The sequence below is a fragment of the Engystomops pustulosus genome, chromosome 2 (assembly GCF_040894005.1).
Source record: "Engystomops pustulosus chromosome 2, aEngPut4.maternal, whole genome shotgun sequence".
Taxonomy (NCBI): Eukaryota; Metazoa; Chordata; class Amphibia; order Anura; family Leptodactylidae; genus Engystomops; species Engystomops pustulosus.
The window spans coordinates 40,149,945-40,165,451 of NC_092412.1; the positions used below are offsets into that span (position 1 = coordinate 40,149,945).

At 44.7% G+C, this 15,507-nt stretch overlaps 1 protein-coding gene across 3 annotated transcripts in view; it reads right to left on the reverse strand.

Moving 5' to 3' along the window:
- Nucleotides 1-1,272: 1,272 nt before the first annotated feature.
- The window catches only part of LNX2 (ligand of numb-protein X 2), a 96,395-nt gene continuing 82,160 nt past the window's right edge, over nucleotides 1,273-15,507 (reverse strand). For all 3 annotated transcript variants that reach the window (XM_072134341.1, XM_072134342.1, XM_072134343.1), the window contains exons 6-10: nucleotides 13,311-13,448; nucleotides 12,207-12,384; nucleotides 9,834-10,062; nucleotides 3,529-3,687; nucleotides 1,273-1,676 (exon numbers count right to left, since the gene is read on the reverse strand). In XM_072134341.1, coding sequence (XP_071990442.1) covers nucleotides 1,541-1,676; nucleotides 3,529-3,687; nucleotides 9,834-10,062; nucleotides 12,207-12,384; nucleotides 13,311-13,448 — 840 coding nt within the window. In that variant the 3' untranslated portion in view covers nucleotides 1,273-1,540. The remainder of the gene's footprint in view (nucleotides 1,677-3,528; nucleotides 3,688-9,833; nucleotides 10,063-12,206; nucleotides 12,385-13,310; nucleotides 13,449-15,507) is intronic.

Here is a 15,507-nt window from a genome sequence, read left to right on the forward strand (position 1 = left end):
TGTTACCGTAGAAACACATCACTTTGTTTAGATGCGGTAGAAACCAAATTACATTTTTAATATTGACAATTTTTGAGGTGGCTCAATTTGTAAGGCAATAACAGGTAATGGCAGTGAAGATGGACATAGTCCTGATAGTATACTTGTTGCCTTCATATCAGAAGTCCCCATTTCGTTCCGAGTTTGTTGCCCATAGAAAAACTGAGGTGGACTTTATGATGACCTTAATACTTGTTAATATCATAGAAATAACAGCTCCTGATAAAACAGCAATATTAGAAGGTGAAGGAAGGCATGTGGGGGTCTCATGAGTATTTGATGGCCTAACTGCTAATTTTGGTGAGACTCCCCAAAAATTCTATGTCTATATGAGTGCGCCGACTCTCCCTAGAGACATGTTAGATCACTAAAGGCTGGATCGTTTGCCGTCATGGCATGTATGCCACCACCAACTAACTAACCATACATGCACACTCGGCTGTGCTGAGCGTACATGTGTATGGAGGAATCAGTTAGAAAGTCATAATTTCGACCAAAGGTTTATGGCCTAACTCTACAATACGGTCACCTATACTGTATCAAGGCAACATGCACACCAAGTGTTGCATTACATGTCTCATGATGCATAGATGCCCAATACATTCTCCCACAATTGTACATTTTTCAATGCCTGGTAGAAACAGATAGGGAAGCCCAAAGATTCCCATTCCCGAATGAAACTATTCTAGATCAACACGTTGCCTTCATATCCGAACCTTGTAAAAAGTCCACAAACACAAGCACATCCGAATAGAAATATTGCAGTAAAAATATCAAAAGTTTGTTCATACTAACAAAAAACACATTCATTATCAGGAAGGTAAACCTTAAGATGAATCCCCTTGTCCTGTGTATTAAATTTTCACCAAAAAAAAATCAAACAGTTATTGCACAGTACAAAACCCATGTATCCAAGTTTTTTTTCAGCTTTGGCCCCCTTAATTTTTTTTTTGAAGAATTTCTAAAGCCACCGCAGGCAGATGAATGATATTCTTGTAGGACATGCGATATTGGCAATGTCCCCATGAGGTAAACCAATAGAAGGTCCCGCAGCAGCACAAAAGTCTATGAAGAAATGAAGCTGTGGGAGGGAAGAGGAATCTACAGAGAAACGGTCTGGATATTGAAGGTGGTGGTACAGGATTTGTCACCGACAATGTAGCGATGGCCATCAAACACTGTACACTGTGGCACAAAAGAAAACCCCAAAAACATTTACTCAATGGCTTTACGTAACCTCTACAGCAAAACTTTATTGTATATGAGCAGATGCGCAGCACGACCTAAAGACTCCCGGCAAAATACTGTTTTTGGATGGTTGGAAGGAAAGCAATGGCGCCTTGTTACTAGACCAGCACAAGTAGTGAGCGTATTCCCTCATGGGAGTCTTTCCAGCTCGATACCACAATGAACATCAATCCCTTCTGAACACCTTGTTGTAAAGTGAGTAATGCTGAGATGAGGAGCAGCTCTGAACTAGAGAACAGAAGTAGAGAGTCACTTAGACCAGGCTTCCGGGCCACGAGATCACACTGAGGGTGACTTTACTCCTTTGTTCCTTCAACATTGGGACTAGGGCTGAGTGGCTCATTCCCACAGTAGATAAGCCATTAACTGCAACGATCATGTCTCCGCACCTGCAATAGAAGATATGTCACGTGTGAAGAGAAATCCAGCATAGACATTCCACATCCTACTCTATCCATGGAAGATAGGAACACAAGACCTGGTGCATGCAGAGACCTTGTACTGCAATAGCTGTCTATTATAAACTATTAGCACTGATGATGACATTGACCTAATCTTGATGACCTCCGATTTTTTCTATGCAAATAAAGTCAAGTTCATAACTTCATTTTGTTCACAATTCCTTACCAATTTTCTCAGTTATGGTGAACTAAAAGCCCACACACAGTGCTGATTACTCCTCCCACACACAGTGATTGACTGGGGGAGTCCTGATTACTCCACCCACACACAGTGATTGACTGGGGGAGTCCTGATTACTCCTCCCACATACAGTGATTGACTGGGGGAGTCCTGATTACTCCTCCTACAAACAGTGATTGACATAGATAGTCCTGATTACCCCACCCACACACACTGATTGTCAGTGAGAGTCCTGATTACCCCACTAACACACATTGATTGACAGTGAGATTTCTGATCACACCAACCAAACACAATGGGGGTCATTTACTAAGGGCCCGATTCGCGTTTTCCCGATGTGTTACCCGAATATTTCCAATTTGCTCCGATTTTACCTGAATTGCCCAGGGATTGTGGCACATCGGCGTCGGCATGCATACGGCGAAAATCTGGGGGCGTGGCCGAACGAAAACCCGACGGATTCGGAAAAAGCTCCGCATTTGGAAAAAAAAAAGTATCGCTCGACATGCGCTTCACCCACGATAGGATGGTGAACTCCAGTGCATTCCGATGGTCTTCAGCGCAGCAGCGACACCTGGTGGATGTCGGAGGAACTGCCTGAGTGAATCCCGGCCAGACCCGAATCCACCGCAGAGAATGCACCGCTGGATCGCGAATGGACCGGTTAAGTAAATCTGCCCCTTTGACTGAGAGGAAGAGTCTCACCGTGCATGGGTAGGGAAATCAGAACTCTCCCTGTCAATCACTGTGTGTGGGCGCAGCTCACTCCCGCCCCTCTCCATAGGCATATATAGCGCACGGTGCCGTATTCCGTGGAAAGATAGTCCTATCTTGTCCTATCTTTCTATAGGCTACAGAGCAGTACGATGCCGCACGTGTGCTGCACCTTACCGCTCCCGTACAGGGTGGTGAGCCCATAGAAGTGTATGGGGGACGTATGTCGGCCGTATATACTGTACGTCCCCCATACATTTGTGTGAATGCAACCTTACACCAGTTTTTACTCTGAAATCCTGCTAAGTATTAAGCTATATATCAGAGTGATAAACTTTTCCCCCCTTTATCACATAGTGGTGTCAGATAGAGCAGCAGATTCTGTCCTTGACTCCATCACAGGGCTGTTAAATATATCTAATAAAAAATAAGTACAATAAATATCTTACTATATGGGGAGAATTTATCATACCATAGGCTGGCGCTCGTGCCCCATGTTCCATATTCGCAGCAGTATATATCAAGAGGCTTCTGCCTCTTGATGTATTGGGGCAGAAGGCTGCACAGCGTTTATTGCGCAGGCGTAGAAACACAGCCGACTTTTCCGCTCGGCCGGCCGCGCCCCCCCTTACGCCCCTTCAGACCCCACTGGCGTGAAGGTGGCGGAGAAGGCTAAATATTCCCAAGTGCTAGCAATAGACAGACGACGCGCAGAGGTCCTGATAAATATGCCCCTATGCGTCTATATCTGTGTTCCATTATTCTGTTTGTCTAGAAGATCTATTATTCAGCCTTTAAGTAATTGCCTCAATATACAAATGTCAGAGAGGAATAAAAATAGTATATGGAGGTTGCAGGTGGCTACCACTGCTGAATCGTACTCACTTGAGGCGTCCATCATAGTATGCAGGTGTGCCAAGGACTATGGTCTTAATGAAGAAGGGCTGATTTGTGTGGTTCTCCTCGTATCCTCCAACTATGCTAAAGCCCCAGCTGCCCAAACTGCTTCTTCTCAGGACAACATCATGGCACCTATGGAGACAGCTGAAAAAAAGAGAAAAACCTTTAGAACAGAAGCTCTAATGACTGTATCTATCAATCTATGAGTTATGATCCTTACAATTACCTCCTCATACGCACTAACAAGAAGTTAGGGATAATGGGGCTCATTTACTAAGGGTCCGTGGAGCACATTTTCATCGGGTTTCCCAGCAATTTGTGTTTTGCACCGCATTTAACAGGGGATTTTGGCACACGCAATCGGATTTTGGCGCATCGCCACCGGCTTGCAAGCAACACAAATCGGGGGGCCGGGCCGTCGGACAACCCGGCGGATTCGGACAACGCGCGGTATTTAACATTTCGAATAGTGTCGCAAGACACGCACTGACAAGCACCGGGAAGAAGCAGGTGAAGTCCGGCGGACCTCGGCGGGGAAGCGATGGATGCATGAACTCGGGCACATGAGTTCTGAATCGGGGATCGCGACATGACCAGGTAAGTAAATTTGCTCCATTGGCTTTTGGGTAAAATTTATGGGAAAAGTAAAAATTTTTCTCTATAGTGAAATTATATCATGAAAGTAGAGAATAATTTGTCTCAATTACTTGTCAGCTGTAATTTATGCTTAAGGCAATCTGACAGCTCATCATGTTCACACTTCACTAATTGACATCTCACTCATCTTGAGGGGTGGCCCTCAGGATATTTGGGTTCCAGGGTAGAGAGTTACAAGGCTCTACATAGCAACTCAGGTCTTCCCATGGGTTTTCAATGGGATTCAGGTCTGGAGAAAGTGAAGGCCCCTACATTTAAGGTCCATCAGTCTCCAGCAGCTATTCCCTAATGATGGGACCATGAAGAGCTGGTGCATTGTTATCCATTAAGATGAAATTAGGCCTTTGTTGTTCATGGAGAGGGACAATGACTGGATTAATAATATAATTCAAGTAGTATTGGCCTGGCATTGTAAACATACAATTATAGCGCTCCAATTTCTTGTGTAGTGTGGGCACTGATCTATAACGCAAGGCTCTCACTCCTCCTTAGAACATCATGTTTCATAGAAAATTCACAGACCAATCGTGTATGCAACTTCGTTTATATACAATTTTAATCCAAGACATAAAAGTCATAAGTACATCACATGACATGATGTCTGAGGAAGGAGGAACCTCCTCCGAAACGTCACAGGACAGACCAGGCGTTCGTGTACTCAGTGGGAACCATGGAAGTGTAGCGTGGCCTTCTAGATGGACTATGGCATATTCAGCAGAAGATTGGTGATATACTTATGCCTTTTATGTCTTGGATTGAAATTGTATATAAATGAAGTTGAATACACGGTTGGTCTGTGCATTTTCTATGAAACATGTTGGCCTGACATTGTGCCAGGACAGTGTCCACACTAACCCTAAAGGCTTAACTGGTGACAACAGTGGCTGATGCATAGCAATGTCCTCAACTTCTCCAACATTGTTGATGGCCATCATTTCTACTCTCCATGATCCAACTATCGTCAGGCCACACTGCATCATTGTGGTTGCTTTATGGGTCATGGGTTATGAGTTTGGCAAGAAATTTCATAGGTTTATATACTGTATATACTCGAGTATAAGCCGACCCGAGTATAAGCCGAGACCCCTAATTTTACCACCAAAAACTGTGAAAACATATTTACTCGAGTATAAGCCGAGGGTGGGAAATGCATTGGTCACAGACCCCACCCCCCAGTTTATAGCCAGCCTGCCCCCTATAGTATACAGCCTGCCCCCAGTAGTATACATAGTATACAGCACTGCCCAGCCTGCCCCCAGTAGTATACAGCACGGCCCAGCCTGCCCCCAGTAGTATACAGCATGGCCCAGCCTGCCCCCGATGTCTGCTCTGGGGAACCCTAGGAGATGCAGTGACCATATATGGACAGATGCTGATCTGAAGCTGATGACGTGGTCCCTGCTCTCCGCTAAGCCTGACACTTCTCTGAAAAGGATTCCCTGCCCGATGTCTGTAGAAGCCATTCTGTACTATGGGTTCTGGCTTTCAAAGTATTTACTATGGGGACACAGCAGCGGGACCTGGGAGGAAAATCCGTGACAATCTCATAGCTGCCCGTGACGCGGGGCAGAGGTAAGAAAAATGGGAAAGTCCCATCAAAATCGGGACGGTTGGGAGCTATGCATTTTTTGTGCTGAAAAACTTGGCTTATACACGAGATGATACTTCCACTCTGACTGCAATAAAATGGTCACTGACTCCAATAAAATGGTCAACGGCTTCAACTCCGACAGCACATCCCTGCATTTTAGTTGTTTGCGCATGTGTTCTCAATGCGGATTCAGGAAGAAGCCATTACCAGACACTTATGATGGTGACTTATCTCCATTGAGAACATTGGGACAGATTTACTTACCCGGCCCATTCGCGATCCAGCGGCGTGTTCTTACCCGGGGCAATACAGGGGAAATCGGCGCAAATCAGAAATATTCGGGTAACACGTCGGGAAAACGCGAATCGGCCCTTAGTAAATGACCCCCATTAGCTGTTTGACTGCTTATTTGTGACTAAAATTCACAAATAATAATGATAATAAAATCCACAGAAAAACTGACATTTTTCCATGGTGTGCATGACCCTTCTTGCTGCATACAGTAGACACTACCGATGAGGAGACCATGCAGTGGTGATGCCGATATAATACATTTTTCCATTTGAAGTAAATAGAATGTAAAAAAAGCAGAAGCTTGTTCAAGTGGAATAAAATATTCTTGTCTATGCAGCAAGTTGAGTGCAGCTTTCCCCGTAGTCAATTATACTAATAGCCAAACTGTGCCGACCACTTTGCTGCAGGCAACTTAATTGTATGCAAATTATAAGCAACAGTTAACAGCAAATAGGACTTTTACATTTACTTTTTTTTTTGCCAACATAAAACCGTAAAAGCGTGTAATTACAGGAAAGCTGCAAAAAAAACTGGATAAAAAGAAAATAAAAACTGTTTGTAGATATGTTACGTACATCTCAGGAACCGGAACCAACAAGAAATATCGGATTAGATGATATTTAATGAAAAGGGGTTTCATTAAGCTCTCATGGATATCGATAAAGTCACCCAGTGGGGGGCATTTGTCTTAGTTGTTATTCTTTCTCTTCTGTTGGTGCCTTTTTTAGTGATTTTGTGCAGCCTGAAGTTAGGACCAAAAAATGGTCAAACCAAAAATGATCACCGACAACAAAACAGAAACGTGGGCGTTCACAGAAAATGAGTGTAATGGTATTTTACAGCCAAAGTATAATGCAGGACTATTATTGGAACGTATAAAAGAAAAAGTGCAGACTTGCGCATAACTAACCTTGGCGCCAACCCATAAGAACATTATTGAATTTATGGACTTTTATGGAATTTGTGCAAAATGGTGATTGTACCAAAATTGCTCTGTGCATGAAAGTATGTCGATAAAGTGACAAAAAAGATAAACAGCAAGTTTGTAATACGAAATGAAATGTTGGTGTGCACCTTCACCCTCATAGACTGTAAGCTCTTGTGTCACCCCCTCATCCTCATAGACTGTAAGCTCTTTTGTCACCCCCCCCCCATCCTCATAGACTTTAAGCTCTTGTGTCACCCCCTCATCCTCATAGACTGTAAGCTCTTGAGTCCCCCCTTATCCTCATAGACTGTAAGCTCTTGTGTCACCCCCTCATCCTCATAGACTGTAAGCTCTTGTGTCACCCCTCATCCTCATAGACTGTAAGCTCTTGTGTCATCCCCTCATCCTCATAGACTGTAAGCTCCTGTGTCACCCCCTCATCCTCATAGACTGTAAGCTCCTGTGTCACCCCCTCATCCTCATAGACTGTAAGCTCTTTTGTCACCCCCCCATCCTCATAGACTGTAAGCTCTTGTGTCACCCCCTCATCCTCATAGACTGTAAGCTCTTGTGTCCCCCCTTATCCTCATAGACTGTAAGCTCTTGTGTCACCTCCTCATCCTCATAGACTGTAAGCTCTTGTGTCACCCCTCATCCTCATAGACTGTAAGCTCTTGTGTCACCCCCTCATCCTAATAGACTGTAAGCTCTTGTGTCACCCCCTCATCCTCATAGACTGTAAGCTCTTGTGCCCCCCCTCATCCTCATAGACTGTAAGCTCTTGTGTCACCCCCTCATCCTCAGACTGTAAGCTCCTGTGTCACCTCCCCCCATCCTCATAGACTGTAAGCTCTTGTGCCACCCTCATCCTCATAGACTGTAAGCTCTTGTGTCACCCCCTCATCCTCATAGACTGTAAGCTCCTGTGTCACCCCCTCATCCTCATAGACTGTAAGCTCTTGTGTCACCCCCTCATACTCATAGACTGTAAGCTCTTGTGTCACCCCCTCATCTTCATAGACTGTAAGCTCCTATGTCACCCCCTCATCCTCATAGACTGTAAGCCAGTGGTCCCCAAACTACGGCCCGCAGGACACATGCGGCCCGCAGACCGTTTTTATCCAGCTCTCGGAGCCCCAGCGGCTCCTGCTGAGGCCCCCGGCAGGAGGAGCAGCATAGGAAATAATTAATGGAGAGGGGTACCAGTATATTTAATAATTAATAGTTCACAAGGGGGTGCAGTATATTAATTAATTGAGGGGGGTCCCAGTGTATTACGGATGTGGTCACATGTACTGCTATTTATTTTTAAACTTTAGTCCGGCCCTCCAACGGTCTGAGATGGACCATGAACGGCCCCCTATGTAAAAAGTTTGGGGACTCCTGCTGTAAGCTCTTGTGTCCCCCCTCATCCTCATAGACTGTTAGCTCTTGTGTCACCCCTCATCCTTATAGGCTGTAAGCTCTTGTGTCACCCCCTCATCCTCATAGACTCTTGTGTCCCCCCTCATCCTCATAGACTGTAAGCTCTTGTGTCACCCCTCATCCTTATAGACTGTAAGCTCTTGTGTCACCCCCTGCATCCTCATAGACTGTAAGCTCTGGTGTCACCCCCTCCTCCTCATAGACTGTAAGCTCCTTTGTCACCCCTCATAGACTGTAAGCTCTTGTGTCCCCCCTCATCCTCATACACTGTAAGCTCTTGTGTCACCCACTCATCCTCATAGACTGTAAGCTCTTGTGTCACCTCCTCATCCTCATAGACTGTAAGCTCTTGTGTCACCTCCTCATCCTCATAGACTGTTAGCTCTTGTGTCACCCCTCATCCTTATAGGCTGTAAGCTCTTGTGTCACCCCCTCATCCTCATAGACTCTTGTGTCCCCCCTCATCCTCATAGACTGTAAGCTCTTGTGTCACCCCTCATCCTTATAGACTGTAAGCTCTTGTGTCACCCCCTGCATCCTCATAGACTGTAAGCTCTGGTGTCACCCCCTCCTCCTCATAGACTGTAAGCTCCTTTGTCACCCCTCATAGACTGTAAGCTCTTGTGTCCCCCCTCATCCTCATACACTGTAAGCTCTTGTGTCACCCACTCATCCTCATAGACTGTAAGCTCTTGTGTCACCTCCTCATCCTCATAGACTGTAAGCTCTTGTGTCACCTCCTCATCCTCATAGACTGTAAGCTCTTGTGTCACCCCCTCATCCTCATAGACTGTAAGCTCTTGTGTCACCCACTCATCCTCATAGACTGTAAGCTCTTGTGTCACCCCTCACCCTCATAAACTGTAAGCTCTTGTGATCAGGGCCCTCACTCCTATTGTCCCATATGACTGTCTGTTCTCTGTAATGTCTTATTATATTGACGGAATTTGATGGCGATATATAAATAATGATTATTAGTATCATTATTATTAACACCTTTGTATTCAGATGCATGAAATAGGTATCATACTTATCAGCCGTACACAGCTCCATACAACTCATAGATTACCTTTTACAACCACCACTCTGACGCACGCCCCCCCCAATTTGTGCCGCCTTAAAGCCGGCAGCAATGTGCCAAAATCTGATTGCGTGCGCCAAAAACCCCTGCTAAATGCGGCGCACAACAGAAATCAACGGAATATCCGACGATAGTGTGGTCCGCAGACCATGAGCCCCAATTTTCATTCCTTTAAGAAATAAATTATATTAATTGTTAATAGTTTAGCTTGCAGTACCATGCCAAACCACAGGGAGTGCTGTCTTAGTACAATCATCTCTATAGGGTTTTAAAATGGTGAAAATGGTTTGGATTGTCTTGATTCTGCTATCTACCTGGGGAGTCCGAGCCACATGACCCATGATGGAGACCAGCTGGCATCATACTCATTTTCACTGATTGTGCTCATTTCTTCATTGACTTGGGTTTGTTCTTCCAGAACCTCCACCTCGAGGGCCTTCAGAGTAATGATGGAGGAAGCGGCGCTGGCTTTGAGCATTGCCACCGCTTCACTATGGCTCAGGTTGGTCAAATCGATCCCATTTATACTCAGCAGAACATCCCCTGAAAAGGAAAGTATCAATTATATTTAGATTTGTACAAAATATATAAATCAATTTAATAACTTATTATTCTCTTACAGTACAGTGGCTCCTACTACCCTCACCTCCCCCCATGACCTTAGGATAGGGGAACCCAGACACTTACGTCATACAATGGACCCATATAATCACTCTGCAAAAATGTATATCATGTGCTACATATGCAACACCCTCGCCGATGCAATGACGAGGGAGTGTTTGCGAATACGTCCCGCCTGCATGTAATCACATCACACTACATGGTCCTTATAGGACATAGGGATATTGCAGTGGTGAATCCTGCCTGGCAAGGCAGAAGTTAAGTATTTTGTATGATGCAAGATTCTGTCATCCAATGATCTGTCTTACATCCTGTCCTTTGTAAGCTGAGATGTGATTGGAGGAGCAGCCACCACCTGACCAAAGGGAGGTAATAAAACCCCCTGGCCAGGAATGTTCTAGAGATCTAAGAGAAGGAGATTCTAGTGTAGGAGAATCCTAGTGAGTGAGTGAGTAATCTCGGTCTAGCCCATACCAGAGCAGGAAGAGCCTAGCCCCTGCCTCTGAAGAGTGGAGCATCAGACTAGAGTTAGTGTAGTGAGGAAAGGGGTATCATCTTACCTTTAAAGGTGATACCTGAAGCCCTACAGGACAAGCTGAAGCTTCCTACCAGGACACAGCTGCCTCCCAGCCTGCCCTCTACATCCAGGCTGGTGAACTATCTCCTGAGGCTCCCTCCAGCTCACATCTCAGCACTCCATCTACCTGTTAAAGGCACGTTTGCTGCTGTTCCTGCCGGTTCAAATAAAGAACTGTAAGTTGTTTTCTTCAACTTCTGTCTCCGTCTGGTCCCTGCTAATACGGCTGCCTTCATCACCGGCACCCTGTCCATCACCCAGAGACTCACCCTCTGGACATTAAGGGGTTGCCCCAGGGAGATCCGCTATAGCCGCCTCTCCCTCATCATTTCTTGCCAACACCACCCTGCTGGAGACCTGCCAGGCTGTAGGACAGCCCTCCGGTTCCCCCCGTACCAAGCACCGTGACAATAGCGTGCTTAGGCCGCAACCGCCAGCCACTCCGGTACCGCGGGCCCCGGCTGTCTCCAGGCCTCACCTCAAGGGCTAGGCCCCGGTGGGGGATGTTGCACATACGGTATATACTAACTAGAAGAAAGAAAGTATGGACAAACACTGCAAAGCTGGGGATGTAAAAGTCTGCTATATAGCAAAGCTGGGGATGTAAAAGTATGGTATATAGCAAAGCTAGGGATGTAAAAGTATGGTATATAGCAAAGCTGGGGATGTAAAAGTATGGTATATAGCAAAGCTGGGGATGTAAAAGTATGGTATATAGCAAAGCTGGGGAAAAGTAGTATGGTATATAGCAGAGCTGGGGATGTAGTAGTATGGTATATAGCAGAGCTGGGGATGTAGTAGTATGGTATATAGCAGGGCTGGGGATGTAGTAGTATGGTATATAGCAGAGCTGGGGATGTAGTAGTATTGTGTATAGCAGAGCTGGGGATGTAGTAGTCTGGTGTATAGCAGAGCTGGGGATGTAGTAGTCTGGTGTATAGCAGAGCTGGGGATGTAGTAGTCTGGTGTATAGCAGAGCTGGGGATGTAGTAGTCTGCTATGTAGCAGAGCTGGGGATGTAGTAGTATGGTATATAGCAGGGCTGGGGATGTAGTAGTCTGCTATGTAGCAGAGCTGGGGATGTAATAGTCTGGTGTATAGCAGAGCTGGGGATGTAGTAGTATGGTATATAGCAGAGCTGGGGATGTAGTAGTCTGGTGTATAGCAGAGCTGGGGATGTAGTGATCTGAACCTATGGCTATCACAACTTTATTAGCCAATTCTCCTCTCCCCGGCTGTTGTATTGCGTTTCAAAATGCAACATGTGAACGCAGCCTGAGTCTTACAGTGAACACAAGGACCACACATTCCCTTCACATTCATCATGTAAGAAAATTGACTTAGTAGTAGATAAATCTGTGTCCCATCTGTGATGTCTAAGCAGCACAGTTCAGATTCATCCCTTCTATAAATTAGCAATTATTCAGAGCAGCGTGAATTCTACATTTATCAGAAGCGATTCACTGGAAAGAAGAACGTAGATCTCAACCTCGTTTAATTCTGCTGTCTCTGGCAAGACATCCGTGAGGCTGCACGCTGGTTACAAAGATTGGTAGCTCTCCGCTCTTACTCCCTCTTCCTCCCGCTACTGTCATGCCTAATGATTCCATGGGAGCCTTCTTCACGGTTATATGCTTCTCCTGGCATGTTACACACTGGGCCAGGTCCTGAGACAGACAAGAAGAATCACTCAGACAGTACATCAGCCCAGACAAAAAATATAGAAATATAACTTATAGGGTATGCTGTATGTGTTACTACTGGGCAAACAGTGCATAACTCTTTTCATACGTCACTGGAGGCTAGTCACTACCTGATGGTGACCAGTTACTGCTGATGGTCACTATTCATTTCTGATGGAGGCTAGTCATTATTGATGATGGCTCTTCACTACTAAGGGTAGAGGCTCTACACAGTATATTATGGCTATGCACTGGATATAACAGTTATCCATTAAATATTATGTTTATGCCCTGGATATAATGGCTATGCCCCGGATATAATGGTTATGCACTGAATATAACGGCTATGCCATGGATATAATGGCTATGCCATGGATATAATGGCTATGCCCCGGTTATAATGGCTAGGCCCCGGATATAATGGCTATGCCCCGGATATAATGGCTATGCCCCGGATATAATGGCTATGCCCCGGATATAATGGCTATGCCCCGGATATAATAGCTATGCCATAGATATAATGACTATGCACTGGATATAATGGCTCTGCACCGGATATAATGGCTATGCCCCGGATATAATGGCTATGCACTGGATGTAATGGCTAAGCCCCAGATATAATGGTTAAGCCCCAGATATAATGGCTATGTCCTCGATATTATGGCTATGCACTAGATATAATGGCTATGTCCTGCATTCTTTCCTTGCATTTATCTGTGTCGGTTCCACTTCAGGTCTTGACTTGCAATTACTGATGCAAAATACTGATTAAATACTGACCATGTGAAAGTGGCTTACAGAGGAACAATATTTGCCGTAGATTTCTTTGGGTGCGTATTATTATTACTGTTATGATATGTTGACACACAGCACTGCATGTGGTGGAGGGTATAACCGCAGGACCTCCTTACCCGGTGTGCACTTGGCCTGTGATGATACACTTGCTGCATATGGTGATGAGATTGGCTGTTACCGACCTCGCGGGTTATGTTACCGGCAGGAGGCTTCACAGGCCGAGATACTGTTAAATGGACTCGTTCTCCGCTACCCTGCAGAAGAGCACAGAATGCAAGATGAGCAGATCAATAGAAATATCTCTATGGGAGAAATATTCTTGTCCTGATGTTGAAGAGTCTGCAGACAGAATTACCATTCTGCAGGGAAGATCTGCAAATTGAGGTTCTGCAGATGAAAGAAATCCCATAATGCTGTGCTCGGTATATGGCGCGATGGGGGCTTAGATTTAAAGGTGCTGGATTATAAAATACTGTTTATAATATTATAAAATGGTCATAAAAACTATTATTGGGCTGAATCAGGCTGAGCACATATTAGCTAAATTTAGTGTTTGTAACTAGTAAGGACACAGAGACGGGATAGACACTTAAAAATCAATCTGCTTCTATGATGGATTTCTGTTCTAAAAGAACAAACCAGTCTGAGCATGAGAAGAAGCATCTTAAGAAGAAAAGCCAAGCAGATTTTTTAAAAGGAAATCTACCATCAAAATCCATCATGGTAAACCAGGGACACTTACTGTGGTAATCTTCTTATATTTGTTATCCATGTCCTCCTTCCTTCTAAAATCAACTTTTATAATTATTCTATGGGGGGTGGGGGGTGTTACCAAGACCCTCTGTGCTACAGTTTCACAGGCTGATACAGGCTTTCCTCCCACTGTGTGCGAGTATTTATGTATTTGTATCGTTATAACTGTCTCTAACTGTGTAACAATCGCCGGCACACTATGTAAAATGAAGGTGATATGTGGTGAGGGTGTTACGTTCTGATTCGTTTGTATAATTTTGAAAGTTGATGTTCGAAGAAAGAAGACCATGGAAAACAAATATGAAAAGATTACCACAGTCACAGGGTCTGGATCTATGAGTAAGTCTCAATTCAATTTCCCTAAATGTTTATAAAGCCATAGTACAGTGATGGCAAACCTTTTAGACACTGAGTGCCCAAACTATAACCAAAACCCACGTATTTTTTTTTTCTCAAAGTGTCAATGCGACAATTTAAGCAGTAACTTATTACTCCCTGCTCTTTCACAGGTGTAAATTGTATAGGCCCCTGAGGACACCAATACAGTAGAAAGAAGGAGAAGAAGTTTGGATTATTATAATTGTAGCTTCCTTCTAGGGTCCTGGGACTGCAAGAGACCTAGAGTCCTGTCTGGCAAACTCTACCCTGGGGTGATGACAAGGGTGCCCATAAAGAGGGCTCTGAGTGCCACCTCTGGCACCCGTGCCATAGGTTCACCACCACTGCCATAGTATGTTTCATATTAAATTCTGGAAAACTCTGGGGATGCCAGTGCAGGGGTTCCAAAAAAAAGAATGTGTACTTACCCTACTAGGTTCATGATTCATGCTGCTATTTCTGGTATTTGGCACCTCTGGCCCGGCTGGAAGTGCCATGGGTCACGGCACCCACTTCAGCCAACCAGTGGCCTCCTTAAACCACGGCCCATTAGTTTCTCGTAAATTATAGGTGACCTCTGAGGAGGTCCCTGAATGACCACTTCAAGTGCCATGACCTATGGCACTTCCAAGGACCCAGTGGGAAATTGATGTCTCACTGGCTGTTCAGGGGAAGGTAGGTCAGAATGAGGGAACAGGAAGCAGAGACTATTGGTGGACATGGGAGACACTGGAATGGGAGGGCATGATTTTAATTTTACATTTTTTGATACATTCTATGCTTTGTCTTGATAATTTCGGAAGCCCCTTTATCATACACATTCCCTCCTGCTCTAGTAGTTAAGTACAAGCTCCATGTTTACAGTCCTCCATAGAGAAGTCTTGATGTAACAATGTGATCTGGCACACTTACTCAGTGTTGGCATGCTTAAAAAAAACAATTCACATCTCCAGTTAGCCAGATTTCATGTTTTAATGAGTCCATCTGTGAAGAATTATTTTTATGCTCCCTGTTATTTCATCTTATTTGTGAGCAGTGAATTTCTTCTATCATTTAAAGGGATATCATTGTTTTCTTTATCTATTGCTCATATGCATTACTGGAGTATTATTACGTGATCATGGGGGTGAAACTCCCGCTTCATATGCCTGTTACATCATGTCCATTACTACCAAGGACTAT